The sequence below is a fragment of the Lutra lutra genome, chromosome 10 (assembly GCF_902655055.1).
Source record: "Lutra lutra chromosome 10, mLutLut1.2, whole genome shotgun sequence".
Taxonomy (NCBI): domain Eukaryota; kingdom Metazoa; phylum Chordata; class Mammalia; order Carnivora; family Mustelidae; genus Lutra; species Lutra lutra.
Genome location: NC_062287.1, coordinates 64377706 through 64401893, shown reverse-complemented (window position 1 = coordinate 64401893; position 24188 = coordinate 64377706). Strand labels below are relative to the sequence as shown.

At 46.0% G+C, this 24188-nt stretch overlaps 3 protein-coding genes across 10 annotated transcripts; 2 read left to right on the top strand and 1 right to left on the bottom strand.

The window, feature by feature from the left end:
* The first annotated feature begins 4661 nt into the window (after positions 1-4661).
* ASCL3 (achaete-scute family bHLH transcription factor 3) lies at positions 4662-5878 on the top strand. Its single transcript, XM_047692848.1, has 2 exons — positions 4662-4718; positions 4931-5878. The coding sequence occupies exon 2, from the start codon at positions 4946-4948 to the stop codon at positions 5486-5488; it is 543 nt and encodes a 180-aa protein (XP_047548804.1). The 5' UTR covers positions 4662-4718; positions 4931-4945; the 3' UTR covers positions 5489-5878.
* Positions 5879-7094: 1216 nt separating this feature from the next.
* C10H11orf16 (chromosome 10 C11orf16 homolog) lies at positions 7095-15823 on the top strand. Of its 6 annotated transcripts, none has more exons than XR_007120896.1 (7): positions 7095-7166; positions 7738-7889; positions 9159-9315; positions 11130-11364; positions 12201-12845; positions 14685-14957; positions 15482-15541. XR_007120896.1 is itself a non-coding variant. In XM_047691167.1 (7 exons), exons 2-7 carry the CDS (start codon positions 7741-7743, stop codon positions 15527-15529), a joined length of 1455 nt encoding a protein of 484 aa, XP_047547123.1. In that variant the 5' UTR covers positions 7095-7166; positions 7738-7740; the 3' UTR covers positions 15530-15823. The 6 variants fall into 6 exon arrangements, 5 of the variants coding, with proteins under 5 accessions (XP_047547123.1, XP_047547122.1, XP_047547125.1 ...); XM_047691167.1 differs by having other exon boundaries at positions 14737-14957; positions 15482-15823; XM_047691166.1 differs by lacking the exon at positions 15482-15541 and having other exon boundaries at positions 14737-15265.
* Positions 15821-23795, bottom strand: AKIP1 (A-kinase interacting protein 1). Of its 3 annotated transcripts, XM_047691172.1 has the most exons (6): positions 23638-23795; positions 23193-23420; positions 22633-22713; positions 19431-19535; positions 18272-18343; positions 15821-16262 (listed from the first exon to the last, which is right to left on the bottom strand). In XM_047691172.1, the coding sequence occupies exons 2-6, from the start codon at positions 23412-23414 to the stop codon at positions 16122-16124; spliced, it is 621 nt and encodes a 206-aa protein (XP_047547128.1). In that variant the 5' UTR covers positions 23415-23420; positions 23638-23795; the 3' UTR covers positions 15821-16121. The 3 variants fall into 3 exon arrangements, with proteins under 3 accessions (XP_047547128.1, XP_047547127.1, XP_047547130.1); XM_047691171.1 differs by lacking the exon at positions 23638-23795 and having other exon boundaries at positions 23193-23607; XM_047691174.1 differs by lacking the exons at positions 18272-18343; positions 23638-23795 and having other exon boundaries at positions 23193-23609.
* Between the last annotated feature and the right edge of the window lie 393 nt (positions 23796-24188).

Here is a 24188-nt window from a genome sequence, read left to right as displayed (position 1 = left end):
ACAGTCTGGCAGTTTCTTAACAAAACTAAACCTGAACTTATATGATCCAGTAATCACACTCTCGGAATTTACCTAAATAAGTTGAAATCTTATGTCTACACAAAAACCTGCACATGGATGGTTATAGCAGCTTTATCCGTAATTGCCCAAACTTGGAAGGAACCAAGCTGTCTTTCAGTAGGTGAATGGATACATCCAGACAATGGAATATTATTCATTATTAAAAAGAAATGAGTTATCAAGCCATAAAAATATATGGAGGAACTTTAAATGTATATTACTAAGCAAGAAGCCAATCTGAAAAGGCTACATACCGCGTGATTCCAACTCTGACATTCTGGTAAAGGCAAAACCAAGGAGGCAGTAAAAAAAAAAAATCAGTGGTTGTCTTGTATTGGGAGCAGGGATGGATGAAAAGGTGGAGCACAAAGGCTATTTGGAGTAGTAAAACTATTCTGTATGATACTATAATGGTGGCTACCTGTCATTATGCATTTGTTAAAGCCCATAGAATGTACAACACCAAAAGTGAACCCTACAGTAAAGTACGGACTTTGAGTGATGATGCATCAATATTTGCTCATCAGTTGTAAAAATATACAATGGAGAACTGGGGGGAGATGTTGGTAGTGGGGGAGGACATACATACATAAGGGAAGGTATATATGGGATCTCTTTGTGCCTTTTTTTTTTTTAAGATTTTGTTTATTTATTTGATAGAGAGAGAGAGAGATCACAAGTAGGCCAAGAGGCAGGCAGAGAGAGATGGGGAAGCATACTCCCTGCTGAGCAGAGAGCCCCATGCGGGGCTCAATCCCAGGACCATGAGACCCTGGGACCATGACCTGAGCTGAAGGCAGAGGCTTAACCCACTGAGCCACCCAGGTGCCCCCTCTTTGTGCTTTCTGCTTCATTTAGCTGTGCATTTAAAATTACCCTAAAATATAAAGTCTAAATAGAGGAAAATAAATTTTAAAAGTATGTTAATAAAATTTAGGTTCATATTGACCTTCCTGGTTATGGCCTTAATTTCTATTTAAAAGAATATTGATCAACATTATGAGACTCTTACTTACAGAGATTTTCCATAAATAATTTTGATAGAAAATCATATAAATAGGATCTATGGGAAGGCATTCTTTTTACAAAAGAATTTGTTACAAGAGTCTAGTTTTGTAAGCAAACCTTTCTACTTAGTATTGTTATGTGTTGTCATACCTACATATTAGGTAGAAAAAATAGCTAAACCAGAACTAAGCAGTTCTGTTTAACTGTAAGCTACTTTGCATATAGTTACTAAATGATCACCTATAAATCACGTTAAGTCTGACACAGCCCAAAATACAGCATCTTAGCGACAAAACAGGTAAGAGACTCTTCTTCAGAGTAGCCCACAGGGGGAGAATAGGAACATGGCCTTTAAGAAAATTCCCAGGCACAGTTGATACATGATGAATTTTATGAGCTGAATATTCCATTGTCTTAAACTATCACCTATGTCCACATGTTAAAGGGTCCGGATTTTGCTGGTGATTAGATCATCTGGAAACGTGGGTAGTGTTTGGTTTGGAGATCAGGAGTCCTAGGTTCTGACCCCTGCTCAGCTGCGTGCTCTGCAAGCTTAGCCAACTCACAGCGTATGAGGGATTGGTTAAGAGGATTTCTAAGATTCCTGCCATCCCTAACATTCCATGAAGCAATTATATGTGCAGTTGTAGCTTTGTGGTTTTTGCATGCTAAATATTTTTAATATCTTTGGAAAGTTGAGGTTCTTATGCTCAGCAGCACTACCGGAATCTTAGGATTTTATCTTTAAGGCCTCATCATTTATTTCCCAGAAAACAGAAATCCAAGATTTTTCCAGGATAGGTGCATTTGTTAGCTTTGCATGTATCTGGAGCTGCCAAGTCCCAGCACCAATAGTCTGTGTTGCTTTCTTTTAAAAACTTGTATTCAATCTCTACAAACACTCCCATCCTCCACTGGGCTTCCTATCTTGATTCTCTTCTTTACTGCCTTTTTCATGCTATCACTCTGTTGTGTTGTGATTAAATGTTCTTCTTTGGATAAAAGACGATCGTATTTAAATGCTACTACACTGATTGGTGAACTTTTGGGAAATGCTCAATAAAAAAAAGCTTCTCATCGGTGTGTCTACAGAGACACTAAGCTTTTTTTCCCCCAAGAATTATGCATAGCCTTCTTAAAGCCTAGAAACTTTTAAGTACCTGTGGCCTATATGTATATTACTCAGATTTCATCTGGATCAAGGTTTAAGACATTAAAATGATCTGTCAGGATAAAACTATACCCAAAGAACTCTTGTGTGTGATTGGCTTTGCTGACATCTGCTTTGCATTTTGATACTCTGTTGTGCCAGGTCTGGCTTGTTAAACACCATAGGCAGAAATCAGGCTCTGCTGTTCTCAGAAATGTAGAAATACAGGCTCCATGCCCATTGTGCCATCAATTTGTAGCTTCTGCTATACCTGTTCTTGATGTCTTAATGCCTGGAATTCCTGCCTTGGGAATTTCCTAACTTTTCTCTCAACAACTTTTTATTTTTGACAGAATCTTGGCTAGTTTTTAATCTTCTAGAGATTTTTGTTTTAATTATTTTAGGCCATTTGGTCAGTAATTTGGAATCTTTCCTTTCTTGTTCCTTCGTTTTGATCTTTATTTTTTTTTAAGATTTTATTCATTTATTTGACAGACAGAGATCACAAGTAGGCAGAGAGGCAGGCAGAGAGAGAGGAGGAAGCAGGCTCCCTGCTGAGCAGAGAGCCCGACGTGGGGCTCGATCCGAGGACCCTGGGATCATGACCCGAGCCGAAGGCAGAGGCTTTAACCCACTGAGCCACCCAGGTGCCCAGATCTTTGTTTTTTTTTGTTTGTTTGTTTGTTTTTTAAATGATTTTATTTATTTGAAAGAAGAGAGGGAAGAAGAGCAGGGGGAAGGGGAGAAGCAGCCACCATGGGACTCCGTCCCAGGACTCTGGGATTATAACCTAAGCTGAAGGCAGATGCTTAACTGACTGAGACACCCAGGTGCCCCTGTTTTGATTTTTAATTGCACATTTCACATTTATCTCATTCCCCACCCTACCCCACCCCCATCCCCAAACCCCTATGAGGAAGAGCTTTGCCTGGTATTTTTTTACTCCTTTCATTTTTGTCTTTCAGCAGCCATACTAGATAGGATAGGCTTTTTCATACTTTCCTTTAAAGTAATACACTTCATCGTGCTTGAATTCTGGGGCTTAGAGGCTGCTCCACACATTACGTAGTGGGGCTGCAGGTTGTTGCTGTGCTCAGGTAGAGAAGCAAGGGAAAATGTTATCTGATTTTGCTCATAAACAGGGTTGGGGGGAGGAGTATGGCCTCTTTTTCTCTACACATGCCAAGCATAGAGGTCAAGCCCTCATTCTTAAAAATGCTGAAAAATCACATCCTGAGGAATGAACAGAAAGATATATTTCCCTCTTTCCTGGAGGCCCCCGGGAAGATTTCATGTTGCTTTTCCGTTTTAGGTATGGTTCTCTCTCAACAAATATGCTTTGCATACATCAATGTTTGATTTTTCAGTGTTAGGGAAAATATAAACCAGGTTTTTCTGGAAGGTGCAATTTAGAAAAGGACACTGCACAAGTATTCATCTGTAAAGAAAGGAAAGAGGAAAAGAACTAAAGCCTGTACATTTTTTTTTTCATTTGATCTTAACCACTCTGCAGAATAGTTAATAATACCTCAGTTGATCATAGGAAAAAGGTGAAGCTCAGAAAGGTTAAGAAACTTGCTTAAGGATACACAGCTAGAAAGGAGCAAAGCCAAGATTAAAACTCAAGGGTATTATAACTGAAAGAAAACTGTTCTTTTCCTACAGCATTACCCTGTCTCGCAATTAACTAGCTGAGTTGCAGTATCCCTGTAAAATCTGTTGTGGTTTTATTATTATAATCAAATGCAAAAAGTAATGGTGGTTTAATCGATGAGGTGCATGAAGACCTATTCAGAAAAAATGACTATCTTGGTGTGGGACCTCTTGGGGTGTCATGCTTTATCCTTATGTTCAATGGACAAAAAACCCTAAATAGATATACTTCATTCAATATATTTGAAGTTCTGTGTAAGTAAAAATATGTAAATTGACTGTTTTTAATTTATTTAGGGAGTTCCTTATTCAAAGGATCTTAAATTGCATTTTTAAGAGCCAAAGTTTCCTTTCTTATTTTTATTTTTGGTTTTGCCCCTGGCATATCAGGTATCATTTAAGAAGGCTATCCCCGTGAGGTTGCATGATCATTAACTCCTTTGTAACGTTTCCAACATGTATTTGAATATTGTGGTATTTCAGTGTTTCCCAAACTTTAATTATTTGCATGCACTTTCATGGTCTTCATTATCTGCGTTCCACCTGTACTCTTATTCACTTACTATTTTTCTTTAAGTGATGCATTTTGCTCAAGTAGATGTATTTTTAAAAGAAATTTTTGTGTCATTCCCCTAAGTGTGAAATCAGTATAATTCAAAATTAATAGCAATCAACAGCAAACCATTATTGAATTCTAGATAGATAGTATCATTTGTTGAAGACTTCCATCTGAGGAGGATCAGAAAGCATTCAGGAGTGTGGAAGACTCTCTTACACAACTAAATCTGTATCTTTGTAATCACCTGGATTGAAAGAGTTGAAAGGAGTTAATGAGTCAATTGACAAAGTGAGTCAATGTTATTTAATGCTGTTTCTCTGTACCATCAAGAAATCGTCTCTTTTACTACCCACAGCGTATTGTAACCTCATATCATTTCCAAAGTGAGCTCAGAAACTAGTCATTAAAGCACAGAAGCTTTAAAACATTGATCTCTGAGAAAGTGAACGGTACTGCTCTCTCTTGATCTGGCCAAATAAATCAACTTGGTTTGTTTCCAGGCTAAGGAGGAAACGATGGACAATCGAAGCTACTTGAATCTGCCAGAAAAGCTGCCTGCCTTCTCTGATCCTACCCACTTGCCGCTGACCAGGTCCTTCTATCTGGACCCCATGGTCACGTTCCACCTGTATCCTGATGCCCCAGTGCCATCCCCTTACTCTGAAGACCTGCCATTGCTGTCTTTTCCCAGTGATTCCCTGATCATGGAAAATTATGGTGAACCCTGCCCCTTCTCCTTCCCAGTGCCTTATCCAAATTACAGAAGGTGTGAATACTCCTATGGGCCGGCCTTTATCCGGAAAAGGAATGAGCGGGAAAGGCAGCGGGTAAAGAGTGTCAATGAAGGCTATGCCCAGCTCCGACATCATCTGCCAGAGGAGTACTTGGAGAAACGACTCAGCAAAGTGGAAACCCTCAGAGCTGCTATCAAGTATATTAATTACCTGCAGTCTCTTCTGTATCCTGATAAGGCGGAGACAAAGAATAACCCAGGGAAAGTTTCCTCCATAATGGCAGTCACCAGCCGCCACCCTGACCCCATTTTTAGAATTATTTGATTCAGTGTTTCTGAATAGAAACAAATAATTTCACAAAATGGAGTCTCTTACAGCATCATTCAGTAGTTTTTCTTAAGTGTAATTTCTGCATAGGGAGATAACAGCTCAATTGTCCACCTGTGCTGGGTATTTCCTGCCAGAGTTTCAGATGTACTAAACATGATCTTATGGACATTGAAGAGATGTGTCTTAAGCTTTGGTGATTTCTTTCAAGAAATTTAGAGGGGCAGGAGTCCCCAGGATTCTCTATACCCCTCACCTTGCCCTTCTCACACACTTGGCCAGAGTCTCAGCTGTGAGAAACCCTCACGAGAGTATTGTAAGATCTGATCAATGAGTAATCAATGCTTGTAATGCCCTTTGCAAACACTTCGTGCTAAGTGATCACAATGAACCGCCCTTGATTTGTCAAAGTCTGGTAGTTTTTATTATTATAATTTGGGGTTGACAAGAGATATCTACATCTATACCCTATCCACATCATGATGGGAAATGTCCCAGGGCTGAAGCAAAGGTAGCTAACAAAATCTTGTTGTCATTTGAAATTATTTTGGAGTCCTCTTTTTCCTGCAGGCAGACTTCCTCACAGCAGCTTAATCTGGGGGTTAAGAAGGCTGTGCAGTTTAAACTGCCTCAGTTTAAACTATGACTCTGGTCGCTCCTTTCCATGTCTCAGTTCTTCATCCACAGAACGAGAATAATAATAACAGCAACTGTTCCCCCCTATGTTTATTAGAAGTATTAACACTGCCTGATACATAAGTATTCCTAACCATTTATTATTATTATTACTAATCTTGTATTATCCATAACATCACCATTCTATAGGTTCTTCTGGCCAGAAAATGTGCAGGGGCCACACCTGTCCTTCACCCTGTGAAGGACCCTCACTGCCCCATATCTTGAAGTCTGCCTTCAAAATGTCTCTATTTCCATTCCCATGACTAGTGTCAGCTCTTCCTTCTCCCTTAACTCCCAGGTCCCATCGGTCGCCAAGCCCAGTCAAGACATCCCATACACTGGCACATTCATCTCCACTATCATCTCTGTGAAGTCTTCCCATTCCAGCCATTACTTGTTCCTTTATTTTGTACACATATTTCCTCACAGTTCCTATCCTACTATCTTTACACACGGTCTCACACACCTATCTCTTTGTAGACAGGGGCCAGTCTTAGTCCTCCTATATTCCTTGCACCCAGCAAAGAGCCTCAAATCAGGTAGATGTTGTGGGTAAATATTTGGTGTTCTTATTTTCCTATTCCAGTCCTGTCACGGTTTATCTGGGTCACATCTGTCTGCACAGGATGGAGGCAGATCACTAGCCCTTAGTTTCTGCAGCTGCCTCCCTCACAGGACTCCCCTGGGATTCATGAAGACTTCCCACCTCTTCCAGCAGTGGGGAAGCCTGAGCTTTGAGGAATTGAGGCTGCGAGGATCCTTCTCTCCAGTGCTCCCAATTCGCCTTTCCCGGGAGAAACCCTCTGCCCCCTTGCCCCGCCCATGCCTCCCAAGCCCCACCCCCCCTCTCTGCACATGCTCAGTACATTCCGTGCGCTGCGTTCCCGCTGACTCGAAGCCATGGCAACCTGCTTGGCAACCTGGAGTCAGTTGGGCTGAGACCCTGGGCCCCAACTGTCAGAAGGGGAAGGCTGAGGTGGAAGAGTTTGGGGCCGTGGTAAGTCCCTTCGGGGTCAGACCTGGGGACTTGGGCAGGGGCGGACCCTAACAGAGCTCTGGTAGGTTGGGGTAGTGGAGTCAGGTGTGTGGAGGACACAACCCTGGGGTCTCAGCTGGAGCTAGAGTTGCTCCTGGAGGTCACTGGATTAGGAAGAGAGTCTGGGGCTTAGATTAGGGGTTAGGCCAGCCATATTTGTGAAGGGAAGTACTGTTTTACCCCCTGGGAGTCCCTACAACTGGGGAGGAGGAAAAAACTAACATATATTGAGCCACTGCTCAGCCAGGTGCTTTCCACTGAAGTGCGTGGTGACGTAAGCACGCAGCCGCAGACTGTGACGGATTTAGAGCTGGGTTTCTCTAAAGTCACAACACTTGTTCTTTCAACCCCTCCCCTACCTCCTGAGCTGAGGTTCCTGGAGCAGGTGATTCAGAGAACAGCCTGAGCTGGAGCACGTGGGGTCGGCTAACCCCAGAAAGGAGCCCTGCACCAGCCAGGCCCTCTCTGCTGGGCTGCGGGCTGCAACTCGGGCCATGGTGGTGCTCGTTCTCACCAGGTTTCTCCTCCGAAGGCCATGGAATCCTCTGCAGGGCTTGGGACGCCTTTGGCCAAATACTGCAGTGTGGCGAGGACCCTGAAGTCCCCTTCCTGGACTGGCACTGCCCCTCCCTGGGTACTCTCCTTCACCTGCCCCTTTGCCACCTGGCACAACCCACTCTCCAGGTACTAGTCTCGGCCCCTCTGGCAGCAATGATGTGCACCCCTCTGCACCCCTCTTCCTCTCTCTGCTTGGCTTTCCATGGTGGGCCATGAGGGAGACAACTTGCTTCCTGGGAAGGCTGAAAGGGTTCTTTACGGTGTGGGCTACGATTTGCTTGTGGTGTTCTATCACTCCTGTCTAAACTGTGCTCCTTGTAGCACTGGTAGCAAGGCGGCAGATGTCGGAGTTGGCATATGCAGAGAATGCAGGCATCACCAGTTAAAGAGCCTCTAGCTCATTTTACCGGCAACTACAAGCCTCCCCTGGCACCACGTGAGAAATTAAGGTTTCTGCAACCAAGAGCTGAGGCAAGGTCTCCGGGTGCTCCTCAGGTTCCCTCAGTAACCCTCAGGGATCCTGGCCTTTCCTGAATTAAATCGTTGGTGGGCTGTCTAAAGTGTGATTGCAGAAGGGAGAGGAAGCTCAGCCCTCAGTCATATACAAGTGATGTCAGTTCCAGAGACTCGCTTGTGTCCATGCCACTCAATTCCGTCTGCCCAGGTTAGGGACATTCCAGCTTCAACCCTTAAGAGCCTGCCTTCTGGATTCACCTATGTGGACCATCTTGTTCAAAGCCAGAGTTCATCATCCCTGCCCCTACAGGGCTGCCTACAAAGTAAACAGCTTCTTCAGAAACCCAAACCCTGACTCCGTAGTCCTCCCTCACCCCTGCACCTCCCGGTTTGGCCCTGTCCACAAGCCTCTCCAGGAACAGCTTGTCCTTCTTCCTGTCTCTCAGCCCCTCGGCCAGCTCCTCTGTGCTTTCTCTGCTCAAACACTTCCTCCTCCCTTCTGACCCCATAGCACCAAACATCCTTCCTGTGTTACTCCTTTCGTACTACCATCCAAATGTGCATACCTCATCCTGGATTCCCATGCAGTGCCTTTGGATATCCCTCCCCAGTGCTCTTTCCTGGTCTGCTGTTCAGTCTCAGAACCAGCATTAATTCACTTGAACATATCCAGGCTAATCACATTTTGATGACCTTGAAACAGTTCTCAATCCCCAAATGATAGTTCCCTTCACTGTCCTCTCCTTCTGCCCCTTCCAGCAGTTTATCTTTTCTTACTGGTGGTCACAGATCGCCAGCAACTGTCTACATGGATTTGTTTCACATGATCCTCTATGTCATATGCACATGGTAGTGCTGCTTAGATCTGCGAGATGCATTTCTTGATGTTTTTAGGGCTTGGTCTTCTCCACCTCCCTAATTCCATTTGCTTTTTCCCAGATATGTGTCTTACCACCCGTGTCTCCACATTGCTGACTCAGCATGGCAGGGGCCTGGCTGGTTGAGAAGAGTGGGAAATGCTGCTGACACATGGGTCCTGGCAAGAAGGGGACCAGATGGCTTTTATTACCGTGCTCAGATAAAGACTGCTCCAGAGGCAAGTTCCTCACATCTCCTGGCACACTCCTCAGGGTGGCTCTGTCAGACCTGCCTAGGCCTCAACTGTGTGTGTGCCCAGCAGGACAGTTTCTTGGATAAGTGCACATCTTTCACGGCCAGGTTCTAGAAGGGCAATGTAATGATGTATGAGTGTTTTTTTTTTTAAAGATTTTATTTATTTATTTGACAGAGAGTGATCACAAGTAGGCAGAGAGGCAGGCAGAGATAGAGAGAGGGAAGCAGGCTCCCCACTGAGCAGAGAGCCCGATGCGGGACTCAATCCCAGGACCCTGAGATCATGACCTGAGCCGAAGGCAGCGGCTTAACCCACTGAGCCACCCATGCGCCCTGATGTATGAGTGTTTTAATGAATGTATTAATTTGCTGGGGCTGTGTAGCAGGGTAGCACAAATGGGGTGACTTAAAGAACAGAAATGTATTATCTCTCAGTTCTGGGGACTGAAGTCCAGGTGTTGGCACCGTTGGTTCTTCTGAGGGCCGTGAGGGAGAATCTGCTCGACATGCCTTTTCTAACTAACTTCCTGTGGCTTGTTGACCATCTTTGGTGTTCCTTGGCTTATAGAATCATCACCCCAATCTTTGCCCCACCTTCATACAGTGTCTTCCCTCTGTGCATGTCTGTGTCCAAAGTTCCCCCTTTTTATAGGAACATCAGTCATTGGATTAGTCTCCCACCCTACTCAGCCAAGTATGACCTTATCTTAACTAATTATATCTGCAGTGATCCTATTTCCAAATAAGGTCACAACCTGAGGTACTAGGGGTTAGGGTTCTAACGGATGCATTTGATGGGGGGGATACAACTGAACTTGTGACAGTGAAGAAAATTGAAAGGAAAAAGTGCTCTGTTCAGGAAAATTCAGTGTGTTGTGTGATGGGCACCAGCCAAAGTGAAGGAGAAACAAAACATGCCCACATGCATGTCTCTGTGCCTGTACCCACAGAAGCCTGGTCCCCCACAGGCCTGTGCTTTACTTCCGTGGCTGCTTCCTTCTTTGGGATTTTTCTCTTCTCAGAGTCAGACTTTGTGACTGTGGATTCATGGAGAGAAGACTAGTGTGACTTCCAAAAAATGAATTAGAGAATTTCCATTCAAAAGTCATTTTGTTGTTTTCAAGGAACTAATATTGAATCCAAATGACATATTAGGGTTTTGCTCAAATAACAGACTGTTGAATGATTAATTTGTAACCAGATTTTCTCTTCCAAATCATACTGAGTTCTCAAAACAGCTTATACTTCAATTAGCTTAAAGGCTTCTCCTGCACTCTCTTTTACAATGTTCATTTGCTTTGCCAAACCTCTCCTCATTGCTGTAATGGCAGTGCCGAGGGCTGTTCTCACGTTAGGCCACAGCTGCTTGTCGCCTGTGCGGGCCTGTGTGTGAACGCACTATCCTGGGTTCGTCTTGGACACAGGGACAACACTTTTCAGAAGGGCTGGGAGGAGGGGAAGTACCCCAGAGAAAGATCCAAGGGACCCAGGTTGTCCCTGGGAACTGCAAGCCAAATATATAGAGGAACACAGAAAAACAGGAAGAGGAGGAGAATGGGAAAGGAATGGTGGGAAGTGAAACCCAAGAGTTGCCGGTGGCAAAAAGAGGTAGAGGGAAGAGCATCCACACTACAGCTTGCCTGTCTTGGCCACAATCAGGTCCAAGAGCATCTGTCCCTGTCCCTTCTCTAGATGGCCCTCACTGTTTGTAAGGAAGGCCCTGGGCCTGGCTCTAGGGCATTGCGGGGAACCACGGTGCTCCGCACGCCGGTTCTTATTGTGTTTTCTTTTCCACAGTTGGAGAGATGGGGGGCCCTGCTGGTGGAATTCGAGGTTCCCCTCATCACAGACCCAAAGCTGCCAGCCCAGCGGCAGAACGTGGTCTTAGAAGATGATGTCATTCAGTTCTTGCCATCCGTGGAATGCTCGCTGCGACCTGGGGACAAGGTGCTTGCCCTCTGCGAGCCAGGTGAACAGCGGTATGGCCCTGGCACCGTTCTCTTGGCCTCGGAGGCAAGAGACCCCCAGAGAGGTAAGGGGAGTTGGTGTGGCCTAGCGGTCCCCAGGGGGGAGCCAGGCTGGTAGGAGAGAGTAAAAACTGTCTTAAAGGTGAGCTGGGCCTCTTAAAGGTATCAAAAAAAGGGGCGCCTGGGTGGCTCAGTGGGTTAGGCTGCTGCCTTCGGCTCAGGTCATGATCCCAGGTCCTGGGTTTCGAGCCCCACATCGGGCTTTCTGCTCAGCAGGGAGCCTGCTTCCTCCTCTCTCTCTGCCTGCCTCTCTGCTTACTTGTGATTTCTCTCTGTCAAATAAATAAATAAAATCTTTAAAAAAAAAAAATTCAAAAAAAAAAAATAAAGGTATCAAAAAAAAAAAAAAATCCTTACCCCTTCACCTGTACCTTAATCCTGAGTATGGCAACAGACAGGCAAATCCTATCTTTCAGATTATTAAACACCTTTCATCAGGGCAAAATAGCCTAAAACTATGATGTCTTCTGTGGGTTAGCTAACCTCTGGTGTGACGAGGTTAAACTGGAGCCGCAATGGTACTCATGACTAGCCCCCCCATCAAGTTATCCATGGACTGGGGCAGGCCCCTTCTGCAAAGCCAGTCAGCAGAATGACAGGAGGAGGCATGTCCTCTTTCCCCATGAAAATTGAGACCCGGAGGTGCGTGCCAGTGCACGGGAAGTGGCAGTAACTAGGGAGCAGGTGAGGGAATGTTCCTGGCAGGCTTTCCACAGAAAGCTGCACTGAAGGAGGCTGGCAGAGCAGGGGGCCTCACTGAGGTTTGCTCTGGGGGCTAGGAGCACCCTTTCCCCATGATATAGAAGTGGTAATTTTAACAAAATGTTGCTCTGTTATATAGCATCAAAAGGAGAAATTACTGTTCACTTCTGGAATGGCAAGACAGCTACTGTGCCTCGAGGCGGGGTCAGGTGGGTGCCCCCGGCTGTCTGGAAGAAGGCTGTGGAGAGGCTGCACAAGCCTTTCACCAAGGAGCCCCCCAGCACCCTTCTCTGGGCCCCTTGCTGCTCTCTGCTGGGACCAGCCACAGGGTGTGTCACCAACGGGCTTTTTCTGGGTACTCCATCCCTGTGTCTTCCCTGCGTCCCCCAGGCCTGCTGCCAACTGCTATGCCAGGGCTGCCTCTGCTCTTGCCCCTTGGCTGGACCTACCTGGTGGCCTCTAGCCAGGGCCTCGGGGGTCACAGCCAAAGAACATCCAGAGGTGGAACTGAAGCCCATGGCACAGCATTTGCCCCTAGACAGTCCCCGAGAAGAGGAAGGAACAGTGCAAGCTCCCCTGGGTGTTTCTTCTTCTTCCTCTTCCTCTGAAGAGGATTTGGAGAATGATCTGCAGATGGGCCTCCCCCAGAGGCTGACAGTGGACAGCACAGTCAACACAGACCCCATCCTTCCTGAGAAGTCTCCGAGGAGAAAAGGTGGCCTCTGCCAGCCCGAGTGGAGGTACTGGAGGAGAAACAGGTCTGAGTCGCATCCTGGGAAGCCAGGTATACCTTCTTGTAAGGCAGGGCTGAGGGGCCTGCTCCCTTCCCTCCCATGTCTCTTAGGAATCTCATGCACATGTCACTGTACTGGGATTGGAAGTAACAATTAGGAGTGTGGCCATGTTGAAGGGGAAGCTGTGATAAAAAGGACATAGTAGGTTTCCATCTAAGCAATAGAACCCAATAGGAGAGGATGGGCTGATCTTTGTGAGAAGGTTTGCATCCCTGTTTAACTCTTCCTTCTTCACTAGTCTCTGTTGACAGGGCGCTGCCATTGTCTGTTTTTGCCTGCTAAGCGCAAATCCCCAACCGGCCCGCCCGCCTTTTTTTCTTGGAGCCCTTGACTTTTCTCTAGATGAATAGTCAAAATGTCTCCTGGTGTTTAGTTTTCAATGCCCTGAGAAGCACAGAAACTAAGTTCATTGGTCGGTAGGCCCTACTCTCCAATGGTCCCGAGTAAATCTAAGTGGGAAGAGGTAGGGCCCTGCATCATACTGCTCATTCCTTAAAGAAGGGAAGGTGGTGTTACTGTCAATCCACAGCCATCCCCATCTTCACCTTGAGCTAAGAACCACAAGATGCCCTCATAGATTTAGAAGCCATTATCATCGACATGCCTCATGCCTGTCCTATCTAAATTCTCAGCGAGGCCCAGAAAGAGCAGAAGCCCAAGTTGGCAGGCAGAGGGGGTTGGGATAAGCCCAGCCCTAGACTAGTTTCCTGGGCCCCTGGGGTCACTAACTGAACATTGAACTAAACATTCAGTCTAGGGCAGGGAGGCTGCGTGGTTAAAGAGTACCGTGGCTAAGGGCTTAAAGATCCCCAGACACCACCCACATTGGGACTCACTGTGGGTCCCTGTTTGAAGCCACTGACTGCCCTGTTTCCAGGACAGCTGTTCAGCGGACAGGGCAGACCTCTTAGCCCATGAGGATTTCACTCTTGGCCCAGGGCTAAGAACTTTGTTGGTCTTCATGTCTAGAAAGTCGAGAAACTGTTTCTACACTGAGACACTTTCTTGGTGACTCCTGACCCCTGGGCCTTGTAGGGGGTTGGGGGGAGAGACACGTGGGAATGGATATAAGTTGGCAGCTGTTGTACTCTATGGGACAGTTCTAGACCTTCCTTGGCCTGCCCCAGGGAGAGAACCAGAGGAACAAGAAGCCAGTTGTGTGCAGCTGAGCTCCTCCTCCCGTCTCTGTGAGAGGAGACTTTGTATTGAAAATATAAAGCTGGGCAGCCTCTTCGGCTTCTGAGAGATGGGCCACAGATCTCACAGTGAGAGGCTGTGAGATGTGCTGGCAGAAGCTACATGGAAATAACTGCTCCTCTCAGGAACATTTTCTAAAGAAAATGGTGCCCAAGCCTAGAGCTTTCATGCTAAATTTGCCATAGCTTCCGCTGCCTCCTGCCTTAGCAGACTGGAGAAAGCTGTACCTACCCCATAGACAGGAGTCTGTAGGGAGCAAAAGAGAAGCCTAGCCTTAGGAGGGAATGCTAGTAGGGTAACCAGAGGGGCCATGGTAGTCACAAAGGCTTCAGGCACCAGCAGTGCGCTCTCTGCCCCCCACTACCTCTTCTTAGTAATCAGTGTGATTTAGAAGTTCCTTCAACAGGTGATAGTTGGCTACCTTTGCTTCTCCTACTGGCTGTTTTGAAAATCGTGTGATACCTTCTCCCACCTAATTCCAAACGTGGTTATCAGATACAACCTATCCAAAACACATAATGGCCAAAACTGACTCACAAACTTTATTTCTCTTTAAAAATAGAGAGCAGTGGTAGGAACTTACAGATAGTTAGATTCTGGGACCCTTGACATATTTCTACTTCAATCATCAGGCCTAATCCCGTGGTGGCACATGCAACATAACTCACTGAATCTGGGGTTTAGGAACAAGACATGGATCCATCTGGAGAGAAAAGAGGGACAACAAACCACCAAGGGTACAGAGTGTAGTGCTGGGGAATACGAAGGAGCTGGTCCTGGAAGCAAGCGGCGTGAAGCCACCACAGATCCTGCCAGAGGACGGTGAACACAGAAAATGGAGTCAGGGAATAGTGACACAGCAAAAGGACCAGGATGCCCTCAGATTGAAAGCCCAGAGCAGCCAGGTAAAGCAGGATGGCTGGGAAGGGGCTGCTAAGGGCTCCTCACATGGTGGTTCCTAACCCCATTTGAGAATGAGTACTCCCTATTGTCTTCTCCCAGGAAAATGCACATACCCACAATTTTGCATTCCATTTCAGAAGGCTTACAGAACCCACAGAGCTGATCACAGACTCCTGAAGGAGGCAAGGATCCCATTTAAGTGACACTTGACCCTATGGTGATGGGCATGGGTCTGCCTGACTAGGCCCTCCATCCGTGGGAGTCTGTTCCTCACTAGGAACACTAACACAGCCCTACTTAAAACTTGGTTTTCATCATATAAAACACTGGCATTTATCCTGAGGGAAGACTTGTCATGTTCAGAATGAGATGAACTACCAGGCAACCAAACTGGCTGATGCAGCCCTGCTGCTGGCCTGGTAGCTTTGAGTTCAGGGCACATCACGGACTTTTTAAAATCAGCGACTTTTGAGCTTTAAAATTACAGTCAGCATCAGACTCTAAGGATTTTTTTCTTTTCTTCCAGGAAGGTAAAAGAGCAGTGGTGATTAACTGCCTGAGGAGGTGCTGCTAAGTGGCCACCAAGGGCAGAGCGCAGGCCACACGTGACTGGTGCAGGAGCAGTGGTGTCCTCATGCACTAGATGTCACCGCAGATGGGCAGCGCAAAGGCACCTGCGGGGTGTGGGGGGGTGACGGGGGGGGGGCTTGGGGGACCTGCTCCAGAGCGCCTCTTCCACAGACGCACCAGGGCGTGGCTTTGGGCAAATGTGTCCACAGCCTCTCTGCCACCTTCTTGTAAACCTATAGCTCATAGATGAGCGACCCTGTTTCACCTCTTCATGCCAATAAAAAGGAACTCTTCATTTCCAAATCGTTCCCTTTATTATCATAATTAACCATCTGGAAAGTAAGCAGTTAAAAACTATTCAGATAGCATCATTACATTATGACTTTCAGCAGAAAGTGGGGGAGTGGGAGGTACTTCTAGACTTCAAGTTAAAATAGGCACTGAAAGAGACAAACTCTAGGTCCCAGGAAGGCTGACCCTCTACAGTTCAGCCTTGAAAGCAGGATCACTGTGTAAATATGAAAAGAATCATACAGTGACTTTATTCTTCTTGCTGCTTAAAAAAAAAGGTGATGTGATAGCCATGATGGTCCACATCATACGGGGAAGACCAAGTCCACACTCTGTCCCGAGTCAACTGCTACCACCTGAGTCTTGGTTAAGTCATTTGTACCCACAGTGACAGAATAGGTCCCTGGATATACTTCTATGTAGAGGTCCTTAGAGGTGTTCTCAGCCTGCAAGGAAAAACACGTATTAGCTGTTGAGAGACTGTAGGTCATAACGCTACCAGGCCACCTTTGTGTGCCAGCGGCGCAGTGGGATGAAGCCCTGGGCTGGGAGACAGAGGTCTTGCTTTCAAGGCTCAGTCTGGCCACACAATAGGAATGCCAGGTAAGTCTCAGCCACTCCTTGTGCTTGTTTCCTTATTTCTAAAGCTGTGGTAATACCTACATCACAAATAAGTACGTACATGAAAACACTTGGCAAGTGTCAGAATGCTATATGAACATGAAGGGTCATAAAGGGGACATGCCTAACCATGGTAGAAAGAGAATTAGGTAGAAGGAAAGGCGAATGGTCATTGCTTTGGCGAGCGAAAGTGGCATTTGTTAGTACAGATCAGCAGTAACGACAAGGCACCATGGAATAATGAGAATTTTTCTTTTTAACTGTATTTGGTTTGCTAAATTCATGATGAGGAAGATGAAATATTCTTTTCTGCAAAAGCTGAGCACACACGTGTGGATTTCAAGTCGTCATGCAGCAAGTCAGCTGCCTGGCCAAAGCCCTCCCCTGGAGGACTGGTTCTCCTATAGCTATAGTACCAAACACTGAAAGCTAGAGTTAATGGAAAGATAGGTGTTGAAAGCAGTGCTGAGCACAGACTGTCTTCCAAAGACAGACTTGACACATGGCTGGGAAGTGGGCAGAACTGTAGGCAGAGGAGGTGTCTCAGTTCAAACAGCAGACAGCAAAGTTGCAAACCAGAAAAGAGCCTGTAATTAAGAGCCAAAGTTGCTATCCCACAGCTGGGAAACCCCTACCCCTCCTGCCCTACCCACCACGGACTTCCTCCATGCTCAGAAGGAGCCACAGGCAGCAGCTGTCCTCTCTGCCACCACACCCAGAGGGAGAACAACAAATTACTGGCCAGCAAACTCCACTAGGAGGAATAAATGGTGATATTTACACTTTTATGACACTTTCTCCCCACCCACCTTGCATAGATTTACAGCCAACTTTTTGCAAAGCCATTTTACATTCTATCCTTTCATATCCAGTTACTGCAAAGTTGGTGGTCTTATCATTCAACTGACATGAGTGTAAATGACTACACCACAACTATTTGTTGGTCTTCAACTATGTAAATACACAAAAGTCGATTTCAGAAAGTACAGCCATATCAGAATTGCGGAAAGCCAGGAATATTTCATTTGTCTGCATAAAAGGAAACAAGGGGGATGAGACTGACATCTTGATTCCAAAACCCCGAGTATCAGGAAGATTAGCATTACCAAAATCCAGCAAGTATGGGAGGCATCTTAATCTAACTTATATTTGTACAAGAAGCAGAACATTCTTTGTTGTTACTAACTCCAGTATATTCTGAGTCCTGGCTAATAGCGCACTGTATACAAACAAAGATTAAGCAAACTATTCCAGCAACATGCTGGAGTTCCTTTCCTCCAAATTCCAGCCCTTCTAAGTTCCAAAAAATTCCCTGGGTTCATGAACTCATGAGTACTTCCTTATACTAAAAATGAAAAACTCATCACTGTGTTTTTAACAGAGAAACATTTGTGGAAAATAAGGACAAATCCCTTCAAATGTTCTGGAACTCGATCTAACCAAATTTCTATGTTTCAGAATTTCAGCAATGGTTTTCACTTTGTAAGCAGGAGGGTCAGGCCCCTCCTGCTGCTTGAACAGATGGTGGAATTCCAGCAGGACCCAGTGCCAGCCCAGCTGAGCTGGAGGAACTGCAACGTGAATACTTCACATTCTTTCCAACCACAACTATGAGTTCAGGCACAAAAAGTATCCCTTAAGCTTCAAGTGAAGGAAGGATAATGAGAAAACATAATTTTCCACTGAATCCAAATGCTATACTCTCTCAAGAATGAAACATCCCAACTTAGAAATACTATGGATCTAGGACAAAGGACCCTGTAACTGGCTCAACTGGTTCATGCAATGGCACTGGCCGTGAAGCCCAGAACAAAGAGGAGAGATCTCTACTCACAGGCTGGGACGCCGCCAGAGCACACCCTGACACGTGAGAGATGCCTCCAAGACCGAGGGAGGTGTCTTTTCTCTGAAGAGACAAGCAGAAACATTGATTAGTGCCCAGACTTTGACTTCTGGATTGTAAAGAGAAAATTTCTTAGTTTATTAGGAACTAATAATTGGTCTACGGCCATATCACCCTGAACGCACCCGATCTCGTCTGATCTCGGAAGCTAAGCAGGGTCGGGCCTGGTTAGTACTTGGATGGGAGGAACTAATAATTGTTCTGTCGGATTCTTCTAAGTTGTTTCTTAATTGTTAAAAGACTTTGAGTGAATTCTGTGAGGTATTTGTAGTCAGATGTTTACTGTGATTACTTTTTGTATTTCCATGGGATTTGGAGTCAGACCTGAATTTGAATCCTATCTCCTACTTTACTGAAAAGGGCAGATGAAGTTCTCTCTAAGCCTTAGTTTCCTAGTCTACAACATGGGGTTACTAGATTGGAGATTTAAAGTGCAAGAGTGACTGACACTTAACAGGCTCTCAGAAAATAGAATTATCTTCTGTGCTTCTCCCAGGAGTCCAGGTACTAGCAGGGAAAGGCAGAATTTCCTCTAGAGGCACCAACTTACATTTTATAGGAAGGAATGGGAGGGACAGGAATGACTCTTGCCCACATGTTAACCCCCTTAGGGTCAGGCTAGAAAAGAAACCCAGGCTTTGGGCTTTGGCATTGTTCCACACGTCCCAGGCCAGGGAAAGAGGAGGAAACTTCCAGTGTGCATCCAGCCCTCACTCACATCCCTGGGGTCACTATCCCATCCTTTCCCTAAATCCATAGGCCAAGGAAGTCAAGAATCCAACTTGTGGATTAGACTCTGAACGTAAGTTTGCTTTCTTTGAGTATAACTAGGGGATGTTTAAAAAGAAAAAAATAAAACAATGTAACATGCCTACTCTCTTCAAAAACAACAATGAATTCCTAGTGCATCATTTCAACAAGTAGAATCTTGGGCTTCCCCAGAACATGTGGTAAAAGGTAAGTTTGTAGTGAGAGGCCTGTAATTATTCATTACTAATACTAATAGCTTATTTCCTAATGCTCTAGGAAAATAATTCTTTAAAAGGGAGGGGGAGCTGAGGACACAGCACAGAGAGCTGAGGATACGTACGTGACTGTTCCCCCTATCCCAGCAGCAGTGTAGCTTGGACTTCCCTCTGTGATAACGAGAGACGTGGGCCGCCCCTCCTTCCTCCAGCACAGATGAATAGTAGCTCTACAGAAGTAACGTGAAAGATGTTGGGTTAGCAAATAGTCTGGTCAAATTAAAAAACAAAACAAAACAACAACAACAACTTCCATGGGCAGGGATGTGGAGAAAGGGGAACTCTCCTACACTGTCAGTGGGAACGCAAGCTGGTGTAGCCACTCTGGAAAACAGTATGGAGGTTCCTCAAAAAGTTGAAAATAGAGCTAACCTATGACCCAGCAATTGTACTACTGGGTATTTACCCCAGAGATACAAATGTAGTGATCCAAAGGGGCCCCCTTGAGGACCCCAGCAATGTCCACAATAGCCAAACTATGGAAAGAGCCTAGATGTCCTTTGTCTGATGAATGGATAAAGATGATGTGGTATATATATACAATGGAATACTATGCAGCTATCAAAAAATGAAATCTTGCCATTTGCAAAGATGTGAATGGAACTAGAGGGTATTATGCTAAGTGAAATAAGTCAATCAGAGAAAGACAATTATCATATGATTTCACTGATATGAAGAATTTGAGAAACAAGACAGGATCATAGGGGAAAGGAGAGAAAAAATGAAACAAGATGAAACCAGAGAGAGCGACAAACCATAAGAGACTCTTAATTTCAGGAAACAAACAGGGTTGCTGGAGGGAAGGAGAGTGGAAGGAATGGAGTGGCTGGGTGATGGACATTAGGGAGGATATATGCTACAGTGATTGCTGTGAATTATGTAAGACTGATGAATCACAGACCTGTACCCCTGAAACAAATAATACATTATATGTTAATTTAAAAACAAAACAAAGCTCCATGACTTGGGGTAAGTATGATTAAGGAGGGAGGCAACATAGCAAAGGTAAATTACCTGTTCCCTTAACAGGCCTCTGAAGTCATCGAACAAATCTGAGCCCCTGTGAAGTGGCTGCAGAGACTGCATTTGGCATGACTTTGCTGCCATCTGCTGCCTTTGTAGGGCAAGAACTCTGGCCAGCTATGGTTGGGCAGAACCAGGCTCTCTGCCAGGTTAAATAATTTTCACAACGTTTTTGCTCCAATGTCAAAGACATATGCCTTTTCAACTCCTCTCATCACAAGTTCTGATGAACTGTTCCATGGTTATTGTCTGAGTTTCAGACAATGACAAAGGAAGAGGGGGGCATCTCCTTGAGATTTACAAATACAACAGGAAATGTAACAAAAACTCAATAGCTACGCAACAGTTCTCTCCATGTGGAGGGGAGAAAGAGGTCTCTAATTTAAGGAGAATACTCCAAAGGCTCAGAAAGCAGTTACATTTTTTCTTGTCTACTTCCTTCCTCCCCTTCGAAGTTAACCTTAGACTTGCCCCTGATTATGACTAATGATGAGGACATCACAAATCTGCTTGTTTTGAACATAGTGTACGAACAGTGTTTAAGGCATGAGACCAAAAGAATGGGAAGCTGGGGGAAGTACTTCAGGATATAGGTCTAATAATGTACTTTGGGGGCTGCTTCAAAATTGTAAAGGCAAACTCAGAACACTGTTCCTAATTCTATCTCTAGAAAGCCCAAGGGTTCTGAGACTCCCTTCCAGAGTGGAACCTGAAGTATGGACTGAAATTCAAAATGAACAACACACCAATTTGCTGAACCTCAGACCAAAGACTTTTTGTTATTCCTTTTAGTGAACCATGAACCAAAATGTTTCAGTTGCTCTCTTCACAAAAGAGCTGAAGTTACGGATTTTTCTAAAAGCATTTAGCAGAATAACATAAAAATATTCTCTGGATCATCTCACTTATTAGAATCCTGTTCTTGAAGTCATAGGGTACTTTACAAAAGATGTAAAGAGATTAGAGATTTTTTGAAATCTTAATATATGAAATTGAAGAGGACAGGGGGCGCCTGGGTGTCTCAGTCAGTGAAGCGCCTGCCTTCGGCTCAGGTCATGATTCCAGGGTCCTGGAATCGAGCCCCACATCTGGCTCCCTGCTCAGTGGAGAGTCTACTTCTCCCTCTGCCTCTGCCTGATGCTCTGCCTACTTGTGCTCTCTCTCAATCTCTCTAATGAATAAATAAAATCTTAAAAAAAAAATGAAAATCAGGACAGAAACAAAGTATTCTCTTCCTTCTTCCTTATAGACCAGCATCCTTATAACCACAAGAGAATCACATCATGTTAAGGCTGAAAGAGACCAGAACCTGCTGTAACTCCCAAACAACAGAGTACCTTCATGCAGGGGACCTCCCTGGATGCAGGCTGGCCTGACTTCCCCCTTCCCTCAAAGTGCTTAAAGATGAGCTTAACATGTGGGCTTTTGTACACCCATTTCAATGAATGGTACCAAAAATTTCACTCAAGTCCCTCATGCTATAGTTTATGACAATTTTCTGGTGTTCATCTCTCAGTGAAACCAAAGAAACAGATCTAAAGGCTGGAAAGCACTTCAGAGATCCTCATTTTATGACAGGGAAGATAGGCTGAGTGGGACTAACTGGCCCAGGGCATTATAGCCATTAAGTGGCAGAACAAGGGTCTGATTCCTGGGAGGCTGCTCCTGGCATTAAGCCACAGCACTTCTGATGAGGGCACTGCATCTGTTCCACAGGACCACTTTTGTGGCCAGCAAGTGATACAAACTCATAGAGACAAATTAAAAACTACATTACCGGGGACTTGAAACAGAAGTTAAATTCTCGTGAAGGGATTTTGTTTCAATAAATTTTGAAAACCAGAAAGGCTCAATTCTAGTTTAGAAAGATCTTACTGATGTTTTTTAACTTTAGTTCACTTCAAAGTTTAAAAAATCCCTAATATCTGGACTTGATTGTTGAAATTCCACAAACTCCCCCACCCCTCAACTAGTCTGAAAACAATAGGGAGGACAGAGACCTTTTGTGGCTTGTTCACTGCTATATCCTCAATAATACCTACAGAGTTAGATGTTCAGTAAGTACCTGTTGAATAAATTTTAAATTGGATTTATCACCTGGTTTAAATCCCTCTTTACAGTCTAACCATGAAAGTGGGATAGGATAAACGGGTAGTCTCCAGATTCTCCTTATATTCCCCAAACATCCCCTTTGTGGTCCATCTGCAGGTGGACCGGGGTATGCTTTGGCTTACACCAACTTACCCCGCACTGACTTGAAGTATAGTCCATGAATTCTGCCATTGTTCTGAAGGAAGCACTAAGGGTTGGTTGTCTTTCTTCTCTCTATTTGAATAAATGGCAGATCACAGGTGAGATCTGGTATTCCCTGCTGGAGAATGAAGTCATTTTGGGAATAGCATCTTTTTTACTTTTTGAAAGGCCTCTGCAAATTTAAGTCAAGAAGAAAGATCTTTCTGGGAAAGAATTCCACTCTAAAAGGAATAAACAGGCACGCAGTTTATCTAGGACAAAGAAAGGCTTGCTAGCTTTCCTGTAATATCGGATGGTAGCAGGTAAGAACTTAAAAAAAAAAAAAAAAAAAAGTAACCAGCCAGGGCCGAGCATCAGCGGTACCGTAAACTACCCAGTAAGAATCTGTCAAATGTCAATAGTTTTCAAAAGACTTTTCTGTTCACTGCCCCGTTACTTTACAGCTTCCGCCAAGGGCTGGATCCCGTGCGTGGGCTCAACGTGCCCTGGTGGCCCCGACCCGCTACCACGGAGCTAACGAATGGGCTCATCCCCTATCACAGAGCCCTCACCTCTCCCGAGAGAAAGCGCGGGGGGCCGGCTGCCAGCCATCTTTCTCGGTAGGGCCGCTCCCGGGACGTGGCCCCCACGGCGCTTTTGGGAAGCTCCCGCGAACGCCAGTCCACCGCCCTCCTCTTGGCCCGCTCCAGCACTTCTTGACCCAGCCTAGCCGTGCGCTGCAGGGCACGTCGGTCCACCCCGTTCAGCGCCGCGGCTGCCAAACAGTTCTCCATGTCACCCTGCGCGGGCACATACACACAAACACCGGCGGGTCAGCGGGCCTCCGCGACCCTGCTCCAGCTGTGAGTCGGAGCCCTAGCCTCGACCTCCCCGGTTCCCACAGCCCCCGGCTCTGCTCCTAACGCTCTCTCCACCCGACACCCGGCCGGGGGCGAGCGGGTGCGCACAGATCCCCTCCATTTCCGTCTCGCCCTCCCCTCGGTGGGGACCCCTCACCCGCCCGCTTCTCTAGGCGCATGCGCTCAGCACTGTGTCGGAGAGAGGGAGGGCTGGGCCTAGAGCACCCGGCGCCGGCGCAGCAGGCCATCGGCGGGGGGCGGGGCCTATGGCCAGCGCCGGGGCCTATGGCCAGCGCCGGCTACGCCTTCTTTCAGCGACCCTGCCGCGGCCCCTGCATGCCGGTTGCCTGGCTAACTGCCGGGCGCAAGGGCGGAGCCTGGCGGCGTGCGGGGCGTAGAGGCTGGAGTCTATCCTGTGGCGGGGCCACCTGTCTGCTCCATCCCAAGAGCCCGTGGGCTGTTGCCTTACCCTTCGAGGTGGTCTCCAACGCCAAACATAGTGGACCCGGTGTAAAGTCAGGTGGTCTCCTTAAGGCCTAAGAAATTGTGGGGAATTAGACACCTGCCTCCAGGCGACTCTTTCCGCCTGGTCTGTTATCTTGGGGTATCGCTATTGTAAAAAACGCTTTTGTTTGAGGAGATGAGTAGGAGAGGCCAAACAGTGCAGCTGCCCAGGTGGCTCTTGGAGAAGAGTTTGGGCAGCTGGCA